At 49.8% G+C, this 20086-nt stretch overlaps 1 protein-coding gene across 7 annotated transcripts in view; it reads right to left on the bottom strand.

Annotated features, from left to right (window-relative positions):
- The window catches only part of COQ8A (coenzyme Q8A), a 48283-nt gene extending 31145 nt beyond the window's left edge, over window positions 1-17138 (bottom strand). The window contains exon 1 of one of the 7 annotated variants that reach the window (XM_014865104.3): window positions 16963-17138. Coding sequence is in view for 1 of the 7 variants with exons in the window: in XM_070501692.1 (XP_070357793.1) it covers window positions 16075-16107 (33 nt within the window). In the remaining 6 variants the exon portion in view is untranslated. Of the gene's footprint in view, window positions 1-10894; window positions 11093-15254; window positions 15414-15909; window positions 16262-16548 lie in introns of those variants that run through there. The other 6 variants (XM_070501696.1, XM_044762724.2, XM_070501692.1 and 3 more) reach the window with 6 other exon arrangements.
- Between the last annotated feature and the right edge of the window lie 2948 nt (window positions 17139-20086).

Here is a 20086-nt window from a genome sequence, read left to right as displayed (position 1 = left end):
AGTTGGTCAGAAATTGGAAGCTGATGTTCAAAGCCTGACTCAACATTTTCAGGTCTCCTCCTCTAAGCTAAAATGAAACTCTGTACCCAGAGAGAAAGAAAAGCAGTCCAACACACTACAGATGGGTGAAACAACCTATGACGTCACTGAGGCTGCAGCCCAATTCTTTGGGGAAAAAAATTGAGAGAAACTGTCCTTGTCTTACAAATCTTTGCAAAACTAAAAAAAAAAAAAAATGCAGCTCTGGAGGCAGCCAAATCCCATCTATTCCTTTCCACCAATCCTAAAACCTCCCCTACTTATCACAAAAGACTTGAAAATTATTGGCCTCAGGAAACCAAAGTCCTTCTTGGAGGAACTTGCATCTTTCTCTGCACCTTGAAGTTATAAATCTTATCACATCTTTGAAATGTAAACACAGTCCACAAACACCCAAGACTGAAGGGAAAAAACAAAGGGAAAGAAGTCTTTTTAAAAATACAAACTGCTCCACAGCTTCTAAGATTATTTGTCAAGGACAAATACAAATCCTACATCTTCTCTACAAATATTAATAGCAAAAAGCTGTAGTTATCTGAGTGGATAAACTTATAAACTAGTGAGTTTTATGCTGTTATATCTGATTCATGGCTAATTTTTTTTTTTTTGCTAAGGAAGATTTGCCCTGAGCTGACATCTACTGCCAATCTCCCTCTTTTTGTACGTGAGCCACTGCCACAGCAACCAGACAGACAAGTGGTGTAGGTCCACATCCGGGAACCAAATCCAGGCCACCAAAGCGAAGCATACCAAAGCACCCCTAGGCCACCGGAGGCAGCCCAATGGCTAAAATTTTAAAGTGACAGCTACCAGATCTCTGTTTGTGCTAATCTGTATGTATATCTACATATCCATGTACATTACAGATATGGGATTTTTCCAAAACCGGATAGTACTACCAAAATTAATTTGTAAAAGAGCTCTATGCAATTGGCTTAAAAATATACATTTACACATTAAGTATTTCTAATCTCAGAAATATAATAGAAACTAACCAAAATGTTTTTCAAGTTCACGTGATCTAGGATAATTTGGGGTAAACAAAAGCTCTTTTAAGCTTGTTGACTTAATTAATACAGACATGTTTAGAGTCATCAGCGTTAAGGATAATACTGTTACTCTACCTAGGTTGACTGAAAGTCAAATAAGCTCATGCTATCTTGGTTATTAATTAATACAGACATGTTTAGAGTCATCAGCGTTAAGGATAATACTGTTACTCTACCTAGGTTGACTGAAGTCAAATAAGCTCATGCTATCTTGGTTATTAATTAATACAGACATGTTTAGAGTCATCAGCGTTAAGTATAATACTGTTACTCTACCTAGGTTGACTGAAGTCAAATAAGCTCATGCTATCTTGGTTATTAATTAATACAGACATGTTTAGAGTTATCAGCGTTAAGTATAATACTGTTACTCTACCTAGGTTGACTGAAAGTCAAATAAGCTCATGCTATCTTGGTTATTAATTAATACAGACATGTTTAGAGTTATCAGCGTTAAGTATAATACTGTTACTCTACCTAGGTTGACTGAAAGTCAAATAAGCTCATGCTATCTTGGTTATAAAATCTGTCAGCAAAGAAAAACCCTATGGTGATGGCTAACCACTTAAACGTCTCATGAAATTTTCATGAGTGATCTAAATATGATTTCTAAGAACAAAGGAATTAAGCAGATGTAAGTGAGGTAAGAGTTTTTAGATGAACTTTTTAGGAATGATTGTTTTATAACATGTCTACTTAAATAGTTTCCCAAATCTCTTTGGTAATTTCCACCCTTAGAATTTTGCTAACTTAAATTAATTGATGGGAACTCATTGACTGTCTAGATCATTTCCAAATAAAATAACATACGAAAACATTAATTGCTAAACAAGTCTAAGTTTACCTATTTTTGTCTTATTACACAAAAACTAAAGATGTTTGAGTCTGTCAGTAAACATGTCTTGTGCCACATTAAAAATAATGCTATGAGGAAACACATGCTTCTAGAAATTATGAAATGTATTTATAAATTTGCTAATCTATAGAATGCTGGCATAACAAAGAGTTCACAATTGCTTGCTTCTTAGTTTTCACTAGAAATCATGGTTTCTAAGAGTTAAGAATTCTAATTAATATATGTAATTAAAATTCCAAGACATAATAAAGGAAACAACTCTGTATACCAGGAAAATAGGGTACGTTTTTGCTTAAAAAAAGATATAAAGTATGGAGACATACTTTTGTTGAGGGAAATGAAAATGATTTTATCCTAAACTAAAGCTAACTATTTCAGAAGGGAAAAAGAATAAGAGATTTTACTTTTTAAATGGACAAAGAAACCTGTAGAATGTTATGGAAAAGGAATCTTCAGAAAGGAATCTTTTGGCGTGGTCAGGGGTGGCTAAGATTGGAATGAATTTAATTAAGTGATGGAGCTTTAATATCAAAAGTAAGCTGGTACAAAATTAAAATTTGGTTTTCTCTCTCTTAAAAGGACCAAGTTTTCTTGGACTATGGGTCTGCTTTTCATAACAAGAGACTGTGAAGGGTTTTTCTTTGACTTTAAAGTAATCTGCCTGGAAAAGAAAAATTCTGTGCTTTATCAAAATAATGTCCTGTGCTTCACGTTGTCTTAATCAGGTCTTTGATTACTTAAGAAAACTGAATCTTCTCAATACAAAAGAACTAAGTTTTGCTCAGACCTATACAACCTTCTACATATGCTTGTAAAGTCTTTAACTGTCACTTTGGTTAAATAGATAATTAAGTATTATTCCATAATTACCTGTGATCCTATTTAGTCAAGTGTCCAAACTTTTTGATATTTTTTACTAACTTCCCAAAAATCAAATCCTAAATGAGGTATTTCTGACTTAGAACTTTGAGATAGGAGATGTTTCAGAAGGCCCCTGGAACTCCTAAGATTTATTCTCCCTTCTGATAAAAACAGAGATGTTAAACTAATCAGGCCTGTTTGGTATGTTAGATTACATGGGAAGCACTGTCAAATAAGTGATGTTAAACTTTCTTAGATTACATTTGTGTGGACATATATTATTAACATAAGTATTCTAGAAATGGTACAAAATTCCTAAAATTCGGATATGTCCTGGTATAATGTTAGCAGTCATAATTCTAGTTATCTTAAAATGTTGTATGTCACATAAATAACCAAATTTCCTTGTCAATAGCATTGTAATGAACTCTAACCAGATCTTTAGCCATGCCATTTTCAAGTCTTTAGTCATTTACAGACAGTTACTGTTTTACTCTGATGCTTTTGCCACAGTGCCTCATCTTCAAAGAGGTTCCTGGAAAGGACCTTTTGACAAGTCCAGGTTTCTGCTAACTTTAAGATCATAAAACTGAACTTGGTAAGAAGTTCCATAACCAACAGAAAAAAAAAATGGATTCAAGCAGAACAAGAATTAAAAACATGGGACTGAATGAACTGATGAGGATCATTATAATTTTTATGACTTTTTGTTTGAAATAGTGCTGGTTTTTTAATCTTTTATTTTCCAGATATAAGGAAATCTTTCCTCTTAATCTAACTATGACTCAGGGGTATTTGGTAAAATATACTTTTGCAAAGAAAGATGAAACACTGACCCTTTTTCTCCCTACCTGCTCCCTCCAGAATTCAGAAACTCTCCATGAGTATTCTCATTTTCATGGCAATATAGTTATTTCCATGAGTTCAATAAGAATCTGTTCTCCTTATGACAGGACACAGTTGGAAACATTGGTTCTATTACCAAGGCTTTGAATGAAACGTCATATTTGAGAAAGATGTACACAGACTCAGATATGACCAGACAGCTTTAAAGAACCAAGGTTTATTTTACGAAGCCTCTTGGAAATATGAGCCTGGTACCTTGCTTTCAGGGTTCCTGGCAGTCTTATCAGGTGAGTAGGGAAGGTTACTTCCTGGAAGGCCCAGGAAACTCAAAATATTTGGGGGACCTCAAAAAGAGGGGAATTAACCCAAATCTGTAGGTATTGCAGGCAAGTCTGATGGCAAGTCTTTGGTTCAGCTGCTTAGCCTTGAGAGGCTTTTAAGAGTCCAGTCTGAGATTCCTTATGAAAAATTCCAGCAAAGCAGATTAAAAGATTCTACACAGTCAACTCCAATTCTTGCTGCACTTATGTAAATAATCAGGCCAAGTTTATTGAAATTAGACTTAATTTACCAATAAATTAGTCTTACTATACTTATCTTTGATAGAAGTGGAGGTGATTGCAGAGAAAAAAAATTGTGTTTTAGTAGAAACTATAATACACACTTCTGGATATTGGATTCTAGTTCTGTTAACCGTCTTTGAGGTTTGTTTTCTCCCTGTAAACTAGACCAGATTCTGAATTCTTCTCGTTTCCTCCAGTGTCTGGCTACAACTCCCCAAACTAACATTTCCAATTTTTCTCCCACCCTTCTGACTTGGAATCATTGAGAACTAAAACTGCCCTTTTTCCTGAAGGCCTGCAAACTGAATAGGAACTTGTAAACTGAACTTGACTTGATATAAACTTCAGAGGAATCACCACAATAACTCATGTTTACTTAATCTTCATGCCCGTTGCTATGGGGGCCACTCAGAAACTATGCCTGAATACCCAGTGACATCATCAGAGACATTCAAACTGCAAAAGATGCGTTGGCCCTGACACCAAGAAATCTCGACTGGCTATCCTCGGAACACATAAACTGGTTTACAGTTTGCTCCAATCATTCCCCATTGTTTCTCTTTTGTTTCCACAGAAACACCTCTTATAAATACCTGATGCCTGCACCACAGGACTAACCTTAGGAGCCCACCTGCATCACCGCCTCCTAAAGTGAGACACAACTGTTGAACTGAACTGACCAATTCTCAAGACTAAAAGATTAATTCAGTGGAATAATGGAGCAACTTACCAGCTCAGCTTCTAATATATGAAACTTCCAGGGAGGTTTCAGAGGAAAGAAATGATGGGGTTCAGGATAAGCTGCCCCAAAAATGCCCCTTTGGCATACCGATTATTTTGAATTAAAGTTACCTAAGAAGCAGCTGGTGCAAGGAGGACACTCTGAGCCTCCTTGGTCCCCCTGAAAGCAGGAAATAACTCTCCCGTGTGAAGGGGACCCTCCCTGCACCAGGAGGTGGAGAGACATCCTTATCACTCCAGAGATGCGGATTCAGGCCGAGAAGACTGTGTAAACAAACTCTGCTTAGTTTTTTCACTAATTAAATACCCAAGCCTAAGTTTCTCTGTATTGTCAGTTCTTAAAATTTATTGTTTCTTTGTCTAAAACACATAAAAGCTGCCTGCTTTGGTCACTTCTTTGGGTCTCATATTCTTATGGGGCCCCTGTATGTACGATATTAAATTTGTTTTTCTCCTGTTAACGTGTCTTACATCAATTTTATTATTAGACCAGCCAAAGAGCCAAGAAAGGCAGGCAGAAATTTTCCCCCTCCCCAACAGTATGAAAGGGGGAAACCCCAGAAAACCAGGATCCTAGTTTAGAATAATGTAGTAAGTACAGTGGCCACATTTTTCTGAACCAAAAGTTAAGACATACACTATGACTAGTATCAAACCATGACCCTCGGGCCAAATCCAGACCTGCTGCCTGTTTTGGTAAATAAATATTTATTGGAACACAGCCATACTCATTCATTTATGTATTATCTACAGCTCACTCATTTACATACGTACTGTCTGACTGTTTGGGGTTTTTTTCAGCTTAACAGCAGAGTTGAGTAGTGGCAAGAGAGGTCTATGGTCCACAAAGCCTAAAATATTTACTATCCGGCCCTTTATAGAAAGTTTGTCAACGCCTATTATAGAGCAACAGAATAAAATATAAACACAACTGTCGCAGGAAATCTGTTAAGGTCACTAGAGTTGTATCAGGGCAGCCCAACAGGGCTGGCACTGGGGTGAGATCCCCCACTACAGCTCTGCTCCTGACCCCGAGAGATGGGCTCACCTCACCAGACACAGATCTGCCCCACCAGAGACCTCAGGCTGGAGCCAGACAAAGGGAGGGGCTCTGTGGTGACCACCTTTTACTGGACCACCCAGCACAGGGCGGCCCCTGGGTGCTGCTCGTGAAGGAGTCAGGCCTGGGGGGTGAAGGGGTGTCAGATGCTGAATTCCTGTACATCTCTTCCCCCGCCTCCTGCCACTTCGGGAGGCTCACAGCCATACCACTGCTACCTGCATTCCCTCGCCTCACCCGAAACAGACAAGTGCCACTGTCAGTCAGTCCACAGTTTGAGCTGGAGCGGACATAAATCCACCCACCATCTAATCAGTTCTTCATTCCTGCACTTTTGCTGCATCCCCACCAAGAGGCCCGCCAGGCAACCACCGGGCGTGTGCACCGGGAAGTGGGGTTTTGGTGGGAGGGAGAGACACAGGCAGACAGGTGTGCACACTGCTGCCTCTGTCTTAAGCCCCAGGGCCCCCACTGGCAGGGTGTGGCGGCCTCCTGGCGAGCCACACAGGCTGTCCTGTCTGCTCTGGGGCTGCTCACCACAGACCCCACACAGGTCTGAACCCGCAGCCCTCAGATGATCCCGTGGAGTCGTGCCTTGTAAGGATGAGTTAGCTGCTGGGCCTCAAGTTGTCTTCCAGGCTGAGGACTTTGTGTTCCCTTGAAAGCTGCTTCGGACTATCGGGATTTTACTTGGAACTGTTTAAAAATTATCCACTCCTGTACTAACACACACAAGAGCGTGCTGAGCGGCAGGCACTCTGACACCCTTCCCCAGTGGATTCAACCAGCTCCCCAAATGCCCTATTCTATGAGCAGTAGAAGACCAGCACAACATGATGATGCTAACCATAGCTGCTATTATTATTGAGAGTTTATTATATGCCAGGCTCTGTGCTAAGCGTTCTACGTGTATTATCTCAATTGTTCTTATAAGGCAGGTACAGTTATTATGCCCATTTTATAGATGCGGGAACTAAGTCACAGAGAGGTTAAGCAACTCACACAAAGTCACACAGCTTACAAGAAGCAGAGCTATGACTCAAATCTATCACGGCTCAGGAGCCAGGCATCCAATTAACAGGTAAGAGGAGAAAACAAGCAAAAGAGTGTGTTTGGATGTCCTAGACTGCAAGCCCCCCTCTCTGCCTACTGGGAGATTAAGACGTTCTTGGGATTCCCTGGTTTGTTGCCCCAAGGTGGGCAGTGGGCTGTGGGGGTGGGGATATAAAAGGAGCAGCAGGAGAAGCTCCAGCCTCTAACGATGGTCCCCAGGGGAACCCAACACTGTGAATGAACCTGCAGGGGCTCCGAAGCACAGGTGGTGGCAGGAGGGTCCCGGTGGGCTTTCCTCCCTCTGGTGAGCAAAGGTAACTCACTACAAACACGGCTTTCAAACGCCAGCCTGCCAAGCATGGGGTCCAGACGGTAATGTCATTTCTGACCAAAAAAAACACGAAAGTTTTCTGCTTAAAACATGAAACAATATTTGGTTCAGGAAGTGATACTGAGGAAGCAATGATGCTCTGGAGTTAGGTGCCCTGGTTCAGATCCTGCCTCTGTGCTGACCTAAGTCAAGTCATTTGAGTGCATCTTTGCGCCTCAGTTTCCTCGTCCGTTCTCGAGAGGAGTGGATTAGATAATAACAGCACTTAGGGCACCGAGAGCCTGGTACACAGCAGGCGCTCAAAACCATAAGCTGCTACGATTATTATTATTACAGCCACGCACACTATGGGATGAGGTTCAGACTCGGGTGACAGAGGGAGCACGAATGCGGTCAGTGTGGACAATCCTTTCGTTTATCTACATCCCAGCACTACGACTGGTAAAGTGTCACGTCTGCCCCAGGGCAGGCAGCCTCGCCCTCTCCTGGGGACCAGCGTGGGGGACTCACGCTGTGGTGAGAGTGGTCCAGCGTGCTGGTGGCCTGCTCGGAGCACCTAGAGGCCGGCGGGACATAAATACCCGCTGGTGTTCCTCACCCCATCAATGCCACTCAGGGAGAAAACAGCACGGCAGCTTTTGCTGGTATGTCAGGAAGGGACGGGGGGGCGAAGCCGTTACCCCCACAATCTCCCCGTCTCCAAGCCACAGCGCACTCTGCCCTCAGGCTAATCTTCCCACAATCCGTCCCCCACCCCGCGTTAACCCCTCACTTGAACGGCTCTGAGCCGTCTAAGAATAGCGCCCCGACTCCCGAGCCTGAGGCGTTGGGCGGCGCGGTCAGGCCCCGGGGCTCCCGTCCAGCCCCCACGGACACCTCTGCCACGTGAGTGGGCTCTGACCCCCCACAGGCAGGCCCACCCTTCACCTCTGCACAGCAAAGCCCTATCACCCTACAGGCAGGACAGCACTGTTGCAGGAGGCCGGCCTCCCTTGGGGCCTGGGAATCGGCCGGACGCTGACCAGCCCCTGGGCCACTCTGGCCTGTTCCTGAACCATCCTGTAATCTGCTTCCTCTCCTGGAAACTATGGCATAAATTCTCATTATGTCTGATCTAGATGAGAGAGCTGGAAGTGCTCTGAATGTATGAACATCCATTGTGGAAGTGGGACGCAGTTCTGAGGAAGTGAAGTCTCCCCATCAGCTGACCTCAGTCCCCCAAGACTGGTCACACCCTGCCCTGTTTTCTAAGTTATCTTTGGCACATGTACATCTTTTCTCTTCAACAAACTCTAAGCCCCTCTCAGCAAGACTCATGTCTCAGACCCCTCTGACTCCTTCCCCACCCACCCCCACGCACGCGGACCCTGACCACACAAATGACAAGTGTCACCCGTACTGTCACACAGGAAGGGGAATAAGGACCCTGGGTGGGGAACCCTGAAGCTGCGGCTGAGGAGTTTCTCTTAAAGTGAAATCAGATATTAAAAGGGTTGTGTTTAAATTTGGCCCCTCTGCTGTGGGTGGCTGTGGCAGGCTGGATGACGTGCACCCAGAGACGTCCGTGCCCTAACCCCCAGAACCTGCAAATACGTGAGCTTATGTGGCCAAAGGGACTCCGCAGCTGGGATTCAGTTAAAGATCTTGAGATGGGGGTTACCTGGATGTGCCCAATGGAGTCACAGGGTCCCTGGGAGAGAGAGGCAGGAGGGCCTGAGGCAGAAGGAGCTGTGAAAGCAGAGGTTGGAGTGATGCACCCGAGGAAGGAGCCACAGCCAAGGAAGACGGGCAGGCTCCAGCCTCAAGTTACCTCTTCCCCTCTAATCTCCCTCGTCCTTGATGACCTAAGGTCACCGCGAGGTTCCCTGCACGACTCTGCGCCCGCCCCGTATGCCTCACTGCATGGTGACCTCCTGGAGAGAGGGGAGCTCTCTGACCCAGGTCTGCATCCCCATGGGGTCTGGCGCTGTGCCACGTCCACCCATATGAGCCCAGGGTGTCCCTAGCTTATTGAGCTCCCTCATTCGGAACCAGAACCAACGAGACCACCAGGCTGCTGAGCATCAGGAAATGTTCTTTCTGTCCACACCCGCCCTGAAAACCCCCAGGGGGCACAGCCGCAGCCCCTGTTTCCATGGGGTGCAGGCAGGGAGGGAGAAAGGAGGAAGAGCGGCTTTCAGAGGAGCAGAGCCAGGTGGATGCGAGCCTGAGCTGGCCAGCCCCTCCATTCATCTGCTCCTCCACCCCACTCCCTGCTGAGAGGAAGGCTGGGGGAGAGGGCAAGCAGCAGGCCGGCCGACGGGCAGGGAGCTCCACCAGGCCCGAACCGGAAACACGGCGAGCCGAGCCTGGACCTTGGCTTCACCAAACGTTGGCTGTAAACACCTTCGGAGCAAGAGTGCAGTGTGTTTTGATCTCAGAAAGATGTGGGATGTTTGCTTGGGGACCTATGAACAGTAACCACCTGCAGGTCACAGGGCAGTCTATTCTTACCGTCGCCCTCCTCGGAGCCAGGATCGCTGCCAAGGAGAAACCGTGCCAGGCAGGGAGCAAACAACGGGCTGGACCCTAGGCTCCGGGCTTCAACTGAAAAGCTGTGTGTGAACAGTCCCCAGGTCCGCTCACCCAGCCCGGCAGATGGCTGCAACGCGGCCACCAGGCCCTCTACTGCCCGGACGCCACGAGGAATGTCGGATGGAGGGGGACGGACGGCGAGGCCCGGGTTCCAGGCCCCCCTCGGGCACCATCCACGTGTGACTTGGGCACACCAGTTCTCCTCCTTGGGTCTGCCCTTCCTCATTTCCTCCTGTGTAAAATGAGGCGACTGACCCGGGCCAGCGCCAGTTCCCAGAGGTTAGGACAGGACCGTTTATCCCTGGAGCATAGAGGGTCGACAGAGAGAGCACGGCCCAGGGCTGTCCTGAAAACTGGGATTTAAGGGGGTCTAGAAGGAATAATGTACAGTGAACTGGAGTACTGACCGTTCTAGATATTCTGTGAAAACAGCAACTGGGGAGGGGCCGACCCTGCGCCTCAAAAGAGGGGAGTGGAAATCTTGCAGCTTCTCAGGGAACACGCCTCTGGGAAGATCCAGTGCACAGGTGCAGCGAGAGAGGAAGGGATTGGCCCACTCTCACACAACCGGGAAACCCCTCCCTGCCTCTCTGACACACTCGCTCACTCTCACACACACACACACACACACACACACGCTCGACCGGGAACAACCAGCTCCTCAGAGGCTGGCAGCAGAACCTGGCAGCCACCTAAGGCAGGACCCGAGCCTGGATTTCTCTTCAAGGGCCACCCCCAGCCCAGCCTGCCCCACTCCCATCAAGCAGAGGCCTCACTCACTCTCTAGCTGACCTCCGTCTCCCCCAAAACAGAGGCCTTCAGCTGTGAGCGCCCTCCCACTCGCGGCCCACGCCTGGCCCTCCCCAGCCTCTCCGTCCCCATCCTGTCTCATCCCTCCTCCACGAGGGCCTTGCCCCTCACCTATTTTTTCTTTTGCCTTCCATCTCCTCTTCCACAAAAGTCTTCCCCCTCGAGCCCACACCTCCACTCTCGGCTTCCATGTACCAAATATGAAATGCCTCCCACTGACTCCGGTTCTCCCTCAGCCCACCCCGGCCGACACCTCCCGAGGAGAGCACGAGCTCCTGTCCGTCCCTCTCCCTCAGCGCACGCTGTCTGGCCCCGACTCCAAGCCCTCCCCTCTGTGACACTCACCACGGCCACCTGATGGCTCAATCCACCGGAGGCCACCCCAACACCACCCTCCTCGGCGTTTCCTGCTGGCCCCACAGCTCCCCTAAAGCCCTCTCCTCGCTCTTGCCCCTCTCTCAGCTTCCTGAACCAGCTCCTCTTCCTCCCCTACTGCAGCGCTGTGGGTCCCCAGGCCTGTTCTCCCTGCTTATCTACACTGTCCCTGGGCTGCTTCAGCCTCTCCACCACCGATGGCTCCCCCAAGTCTGTGCATTCCTGTTCCCAGGCCATCTCAACCACTGAAGCACTTCTAGAACAAACCCGGTCATCCACACCTGCCTCAGCCCCTCGAAGTCCCAGAGGCACTGACAAAGGGGCACAGAGGAATCTGGGGGTGATGAAATTATTCTACACCTTACTTGGGTTAGCGATTATGTAAGTGGATGCGTTTGTCAACCCGTAGCAACCACACACTACAAAGAACGAATTTACTGCATGCGAATTATATCTTTTTTTTTGGCACCTAAGCTAACATCTGTTGCCAATCTCTTTTTGTTTTCTTCCTCTCCCTGAAGCCCCCCAGTACAGAGTTGTATATTTTAGTTGTGGGTCCTTCTAGTTGTGGCATGTGGGACGCCGCCTCAGCATGGCCTGATGAGCGGTGCTAGGTCCGCGCCCAGGATCCGAACCAGCAAAACCCTGGGCCGCCAAAGCGGAGCGTGAGAACTCAACAATTCGTCCACAGGGCCAGCCCCCAAACTATATCTTAATAAAAAAGGATGGGAAAAAAGTCCCCCAGGCACCACGACACCTTCATGTCTAAAACTAACGTCACCATCTTCCCCCTGACCAGCTCCTCCCTGTCCTGTACCCCATTTCCAGGAGTGACACCGCCATCCACCCCAAACAGCTCCTCCCACAACTTGAAATCTCAGCCCAGCGGCCAACTAGTCACTTAGTCTAGAAATTCTACCTGCACGGATTTACATTCTCTTGACTCTATGCCTTGTGTTCCCCCTCTCCCAGCCGCCACCTGGGACTCAGGCCACCCTCACTTCTCCCAAACCCCCTCCCTGGGCTTCCTCCTGGTCCACCCTGACCTGCCTCTACCAGCCTCTACCAGCGATGCCCACACCTGCCCACCGAGTGCTCCTCCCCGGCAGCGCCCACCCTGCAGCCGGGCCTTGGCCTCCACCGGGCCACAGTTCCCCAGCTTTTCTCCCCCAAGGAAGCTCATTCATCCTTTAGGCCCCAGCTCTGAGGCCTCCCGGCCAGCACAGCAAACCACCTTCCCAGCCCTTTTCCAGCAGAATCAACACCAGCTCCGCCCTGGGTTCCCACAGCTGGGCTGGTGTCCCCTTTAGGTCCTGCGCAGGCTGCCCGTCCCACGCCGTCTCCCCATCTCCCCAGTCGACGGGGCACATGCAGGGCAAGGAGCCACCTCCCTCTCTCTCAGGGCCCTCCAGCCTGCTGCCGACTCCTGAGTCGTGGGTGCCCAGGGATCCCTTTCTGGCCCGAACTGAATCGTCCGCTGAAAATTCCCAGGAGCACCAAGCCAAGTCCTCTGCCCCTGCCCAGAGCCCACTGCTGAGATAAAATGCCAAGCAGCACACCTGGCAGCAGGCTGCTCACACCCACCCAAACTCTGCTCACCCTCACCCAAACTGCTCACACTCACCCAAACTGCTCACACTCACCCAAACTCTGCTCACCCTCACCCAAACTGCTCACACTCACCCAAACTGCTCACACTCACCCAAACTCCGCTCACACTCTCCCAAACTGCTCACACTCACCTAAACTGCTCACACTCACCCAAACTCTGCTCACACTCACCCAAACTGCTTGCACTCACCCAAACTGCTCACCCTCACCCAAACGGCTCACACTCACCCAACTCTGCTCACACTCACCCAAACTGCTCACACTCACCCAAACTCTGCTCACTCTCCCAAACTGCTCACACTCACCTAAACTGCTCACACTCACCCAAACTCTGCTCACACTCACCCAAACTCTGCTCAGACTACGCAGGGACAGATCACACAGGCCAATTCCACAGGAAATGGGGGGGCCCATCTGCTGCCCAGCCCCCCGCTGCTCCCCTCACACCCCCTACGCTCCAGCCAGAACACGCTCACCCCCACCCCCCACACCCACATCCCCAGTGCTACTCCAAGAGTGGTCCTTGGACTGGTATTCTCGTCCTCGATGAGACAGGAGGAAGTGCTTACAAACTTTTATAGCAAGTTAGCATCACCATGACGTTTTTACTGTGTTTTGCAAAAACACTGGTCCGCAACAAATTAGGAAAAAATAAAACCTAGTCCTTTACCACAGAGAGTCTAGGAAGCACTGGCCCCTCACTCCCCCAAACTCCTGCCTCTTCCTGCTGAAATCCTGCTCATCCTCAGACGCCCAGCTCACATGCCTCCTCCTCCAAGAAGCCTTCCCAGCTTCCACCAGCTAGGAGCGGTCTGACCCAGAGCCCCTGGTCCAAACCATGCTGAGGACGTTTAGGTGGTATCTGCATAGCCCTTGCTACAACTCCCCAAGTCAGGTACCCAAGTCTCGTGCCCTTTATTTTCCCAATGCCTTGCTCAAGGCAGAGAAATCAATAGATATTTGTCCAACGAAGAGTAAATAACCAGATCCACCCACGACTCAGAATGGGCTGTTCTTGAGGCGCAGGATGTGGAGGGACACAGACCCTGAGGGCACACAGGGATCTTCCAGGTTTAAACCAAAGGCAGACCCTCTGCCCCAGCCCGATGGGAATGGGAGGAAATAGAAAAAAGCAAGCCGAGGGCCCTCGAGACCAGACTGCAGTCACCATTCAACCACGGCAGATTCTACGATACCCTGAAATGGCAATTTGAGTGAAAAACACTCAGCTTTCTCATGAACCTCTACATGCACACACTAAAAGTAAATCACACCTCAGCATGAAGAGTTAAAAGAGATTTTCAAGGTCATTTCCAACTTTAAAGATTCTGTGGGCCCGTGACCTCAAAGCCAAAGGTCAAGAGCTCAGGGGCCTATAACCCCACAACAGATGACACACTTGTGGGCAGACCAGTGGACATCCACTCAGAGTCACAAGGCGTGGGGAGAAGACCCCTCTCAGACCCCACGCAGAAGTATCTCACTCGGGGTCCTGGCCCCGCCTCAGGGTCAGTGGACACCAGCCCGCCCACAGGTGCAACTCCAGAAGCAGCAGGACCATCACACTGCCCCACTCCCACCGGCTCGCCCAAGCTCCTGGCTGCTATTCAGCAGGAATGCTGGAACTATTTCCAGATGCCACCGTCAGATCAAGACAACTCTCTATCTAAATATTTCTGTCTAATTTTGCACACAGCTCTTCTTTCAACTAACAAAGATAATGACTCAGGGTCCATGGCTCTTGACGGAAAATTATCCTGCCAAGTTTGGAGCTTCCCAATAATAGACTTCTCCAAACTTCTTTTTGAGAAACGAGAAGTGACCTGCCTGTTTAGATCCTTTTATAGGCAACAAAGGGCCCCCAAAAGACCCCCTAACTGACCAAGGAATGATATGGGAAAATCCTGATACATCCCCACAGGATCGACCAACGAGAAGAAAGAGAAATTCATGGTAGGTGCTTGGGATATTTTTCCTTGCCCTGTACAATAATCATGGTTTTTCAGCTTTTCTGCATCCCCATCAGTTTGAGACTTAGAAGTTTGGGGCATAAATTCTGGGTTATACTGAAGGCAATCTCTAGACTCAGAAGTAAAGATTCTTTCTCTGCACGAAAAGAAATGGCTGTCTTTGACACTGATGCCTTCGTCAACTATAAAAGAACCCCACAAATCACACATGTGTCCAGGCTGCACCATTACTCTCCTGGGCAGTCTCTTTCACAGAGGAGCACACAGTATATGTAAATATATGCACATGTATGTCTGGAAAGCAGCCAGACACACAGGCCCTGCAGACACAGGCCTGGCCCTCTCCCACATGACAAGACACGAGAGATGTCCCAGCAAAAAGTGAGGTCGAGTAAAGCATCCCCTTGGAAAAGCCACTTGTGGATAACTGAGTTGGCCTTTCTGCCAGCACTCAGATAGCTTCGACTTGTTTGCTCACTACGTACCAACTGTCCCATGGTTATTTTCATGCTTACCCCCCACAGTCTTGCAAAGTCCCCAAAGACAGAAACCACCAAGTCTTCCACTTCTTTTGCAACTCTGGACCCAGCCAGTCACTGCCACACATCCAGCAGGCAGAGCAAAGGCCCATAGGTTTCTACTTCCTCTCTCTCTCCTATGCCACTTGGTGCAGCAGTGGGGTCTCCTTTAAAGCCCAATTTACACGGCTTCTATCATTGGTGTAGGGCAGTGCACACAACACAACCCTGAGCCTAAACCTCTCAACTACTCATGGGTAGGTTCCAGGAGGCTCCTGGCAGCACCGGAAGGCTCTTTTTAGAGTCTTAACTCTGTGGTTCTCAATCAAGGGCGATTTTGCCCTCTAGGAGACACTTGGCGACGTCTGGAGGCATTTTGGTCGTCGCAACTAGTGTGTATGTGGAGAGGGGCATACTAGTAGCATCTAATGGATAGAGGCCAGGGATGCTGCCACACATCCTACAATGCACAGGTCGCCCCACCCACCCAGCCCTTGACCAAACAAGGAACTATCCAGCCTAAAATGTCAGTAGTCTGCAGACCTGCCTTCGGTGACGCTCAAGGAAGTGCTCAGACTGCCTGGTTCACTTTTTCTGTGAGTTGCCCGAAGTCAGGCCAAAAATTATAACAACCCCGCACTGTCTGCATTACCTGTAAAGCTGAACCAAATGCTCAAAGTCGTCACCAGAGTCTTAAAGATGCTGCTCCTATGAACCACCACCCTCTCTTTGTCTCTTCTCAGGAGAAAGGGCCCTCCTGCCAGGATGACCCACCCGTCTACAGCACAACAACTGGCAGACTGGCATCAATGCATACCGAAATCCTTTGGCAAAGGGGCAAGCCTGGCATGCCCAGCTCTTCAGTCTTCTGTCACGCACACCCAAGGCCCAAGAGCTCGTGGACAAGTTTTCCAACGGGCTGCACGCCCAACCCAGGCTGCGAAGCTGCACATAAGCCTCTCACCCTTGGGTGGCTGACGTCTCTCATCCAAATGGAGAGTCCCAGCACCCAGACCTGCCCCTGCAGCATTCCCCTTTCCCCAAGGCACATGGGAGAACTGGCCTGGGTTTGGCAGAGGAGGCGGAGGCTAGGAAAAGGCACAAGTTTATGCAATTAAGGCCAAACTACTCACAAGACCCCAAGTGTCTGGAGAAAGAGGAGGAAGGTACAAAGAAAAGCAAACAGAGGAAAGGACCAAGAAGGGCCCTCTTTCCCAAGTTCACCCGAAACCCCCACCTGTGAAACCCTACAGCTGGCTCGGCCAAAGGGAGTCAAAGCGCTGACACAAACCTGCAGCCAGCGGCAGTTAGAGCTCGAGACACAGCACAAAGGGGTCTGGGAGTGCGGAGAAATACTATCATGAGAAAGCGAGGCAGGAAAGCTGTGCTGACGACCAAGAAGCCCGGCAACTCGCGGCTGGTCACCGGGGCTTCTCGGCGCGGTCCAGGGACCCAAGGCTCCAGCACGCGGTCCTCGTCCCCTCCCCGAGGCAGGCCGGGCGGGCGGAGGTGGGCACGGGGGTAGGAGACAGCTGCAAGACCCCCACCCTGCAGCCTTAGGCGCACCCACCGCGCCACGACCCGGAGCTCGCGGCAAGTGAAACTCGCAGAGGGGAAGCCGCGCTGTCACTGGAGGAGGATGCAAGAAGGGCCCAATCGGGGACTGCGCCCAGCTCCGGTTGCACGCGGCGGCCGGCAGCCTTACCAGGCTGCAGGACGCAGCGATCCGCGGTCACCTTCGCGCCCCCTCCGCGGCACTGGCGCCCGGCACGCGCTCCGGATCTGTTTACCAACTCCCCAGCGCGCGGAGACCCAGGCCGCGGCCCCGCCCCCCGGGCCGCTCCCATTGGCTGCGCCGCCGTCGCCGGCCGCACGCCGCGCGGCGCGGGAGAGCGTGTTCTGCCCGTGCGCTCGGCAGGCAGCCAATCAGAGCCGAGAGCGGAGCGAGAGGAGCCAATGGGAGGCCGTCCCAGCGCGGAGGGCCCCTCCCGTTCCCCCTTCCTGCTGCCCTTTCGCTTAGTTGGGAAGCGGGGGCTGGAGGCCGGAATGTGGCGTTGGTGGCCCGCTGCGCGTGCGCCCCAAGAGCGGGCCCTACCCCGCGGCCAGGCGGCGGCAGGCCTGTTGCCCGGCAGATCTCGGACCGGGTTTGGAGCGGAGGCCGTGGAAGGAGCCCACGGGCCTAAGGAGGGGGCGGTGGCGGCGAGGACCGGGCGAGGCCGCCGTGGGCCCCGCCTTCTGGAACGACGGCCCCTCTCCTGGTTTCCCCAAAAGGCGCTCGCCGAAGGAGCGCGCGGCGGCCCGGCCGACTGCACGTCCCGGGCCTCGGTGGCGCCGTCCGCGAACAGGAAGCCCGCGGGGCCCGTGGCTCGGGGCCCGTGCCGCCCGCGCCCCAGGTCGGCGCGCCGAGGAGGTGGCCCCCGCGCCCTCGCGTCGTTGTCCCCGCCCTGGCTCTCCCCGCGGAGGTCCGGCCCTCCTCCGAGCCGCCGGGGACCGGCCCCCACGTGCAAGGAGCAGAACCGGGGGTCAGCGGCCGGCTCCCGTGTGGGAGGCGAGCTAACGCGGAGAATCGCCCCGCCAGGAGCCGCCTCCGGCCCCAAGTCGCTGCTGTCGTTAACCGGAGAATTCAGACCTGAGCCGAGGGCTGGGTGACAAGTCACACTAGGGGTTCCCAAACACGGGGCTCAGCTCTGCCCCAGGTTGTTAGTGGATCTTGGGGGGTGGGGGGGAAGAAAAGTAAGACAGTTGAGTGAGTTTTTCATAAAACTACATACTTAAGATAAAGGATTGTCCTTTATTCTGAGACTCTTATTTTTGGAATAAACATTTAACTCTTTGGAAACTTGTCTATTTTCATATTATTAGGAAATCAAAAGGCGTTCTATGTTGATGCCTAAAATGGGGGAGGGGGTATTTATTATAAAATCCACAGGCGAACCTAACTTGACAGTTCCTCGTTGACCCCTGCAGCGTGGCGTCCCCGAGGTCCGTCCGCCTCGATCCAGCGTGTTCCCCGAGGGAGGAGAGGCTCCCTCCCTCCTAGTGGGTAGGGCGGGCTTTCTTCCAAGGACAACGGAGATTGTTTTGTGGCTTCTCTGGCTGGGTGTTTGAGCGCGGGTGGGTCTCGTCTATGCAGGAACAATCTGTTAGACAACAAAAAAAATTCAACTGAGTAAATTTAAAGATCAAATTGCCTTATTAAACCATTCATGAATCGGGCAGCACCCCATCTAGCAAGCACAAAGGAGCTCGGCTGAGCTGCAGAAAAGGAAAAGTCTGGAAAGGCAGAGAGGACGCAGAAAAAAGGAAATTATTCAAAGAATGCATTGTTTTAGGCAAGGTTGCCCTCCTAGAGGAACAGAAGGGGTCAAGTCAGTGGATGACCTCCTGGTGCTGACCAGGACGTTCCGGGTTAGGTCCCGTTCCCAAGATGGCTGAAAGTGCAGTTAGGCTGGGTATTAAGGTTTGATGGAGCTTAGCATAAGTGACTCCATTTTGGGCCAGTAGTCTCCTTTTTAACAATCCCCCCTTCTTGCAGCTTAACTGAGAGATGTGGTCAAAATTTAAGGCATTGGTGCCACTCTCAGCTACCGCTTTGTAGCTCTCACAGCTTTTGTGACATTTTGTTGATCCTTTGTGTGGTATTCACAGGTCGTGATGCTTTTTTACAGCATCTCTTGTGAAATTTTGTTGATCCTTTGTGTGGTATTCACAGGTCATGATGCTTTTTTATAATATCTCTGTAATATTCACAGGCCACGACTTCAGGTTCAATTTTTAAATCAGTTGTCCTCTTCGTCCCTTGTCTGATGTTTCAGTCTTAGGTCATTTGCTTGGCAGTTCGCTGCGAAGGTGCACTGAAAGCCTTTGAGAGAACGCAGCACACCAGGGAGACTATGAGGATTACAAGCAGGCTAATTCCCCGGTTTGGAGGGCACTTTGGAGGCATGGTCCCCAAGACCCAAACCAATTAAAGTCAAATAAGTCAAAGAAAGATCCCGTGGAAGGAGACACCTTTTTAGCCAAGCAGCTTGCTCAGTAATCATATGTGAGCCACTTCCCCCAGAAGTGTTAATCCAGGTACTGCAGGTGGTGTTGGCCACAGCACAGACACCTCCTTGCTCGGCTAGAAGATAATCAAAGGCTAGCCTATTATCAAGAACTACTTTGGCGAGAGAGTCTAAGATCTTTGTTGGGCAGCTATTGTCTTAGTGGAGTCTGCAATATCTTCAAGAGTTAAGGAGAAGTTTCTGATTGTATTCTTATTTACATTTTCTTCTAACCAGGGAAGTATGACCCTGCCAAAGGAAACAAATCCTGAGTCATGAATGCCTCCTGGTAAGTCTTTTTTTTTTTTTTTTTTTTGCTTGAGGAAGATTAGCCCTGGGCTAACATCTGGGCCAATCTTACTCTACTTTATATGTAGGTTGCTGCCTCCGCATGGCTAATGAGTGGTATAGGTCCACACCCGGGATCTGCACCCTCGAACCCAGGCTGCCAAAGTGGAACATGCCAAACTTAACTACTACGCCACAGGGCCAGCCCATGGTAAGTCTTTTTAACCTGATGATGTAAATCTAGGAGAGTCTACCAATGAGGTGACCGATGAGTTCCTTTGTGCAAGTTCAGGGCACAGTTAGATAATCTAAGAGGTATTGTCTGACTGTGCACCAGCCATCCAGGCTTTCATAGGCCCAAGAAGAATGATAACCACCAGAGACAAAGGCAAACCCTGTCAGGCCTCAGACCACTTCCACTAAGATGGCACTATTAATAGATTCTAGCGTCAGGGACCGATAGGGGGTTTTGATGACAAATCTAGCAGTCTGAAA

The sequence above is a fragment of the Equus asinus genome, chromosome 30 (assembly GCF_041296235.1).
Source record: "Equus asinus isolate D_3611 breed Donkey chromosome 30, EquAss-T2T_v2, whole genome shotgun sequence".
Lineage (NCBI taxonomy): Eukaryota > Metazoa > Chordata > Mammalia > Perissodactyla > Equidae > Equus > Equus asinus.
This window is presented reverse-complemented; position numbering and strand designations above follow the sequence as displayed.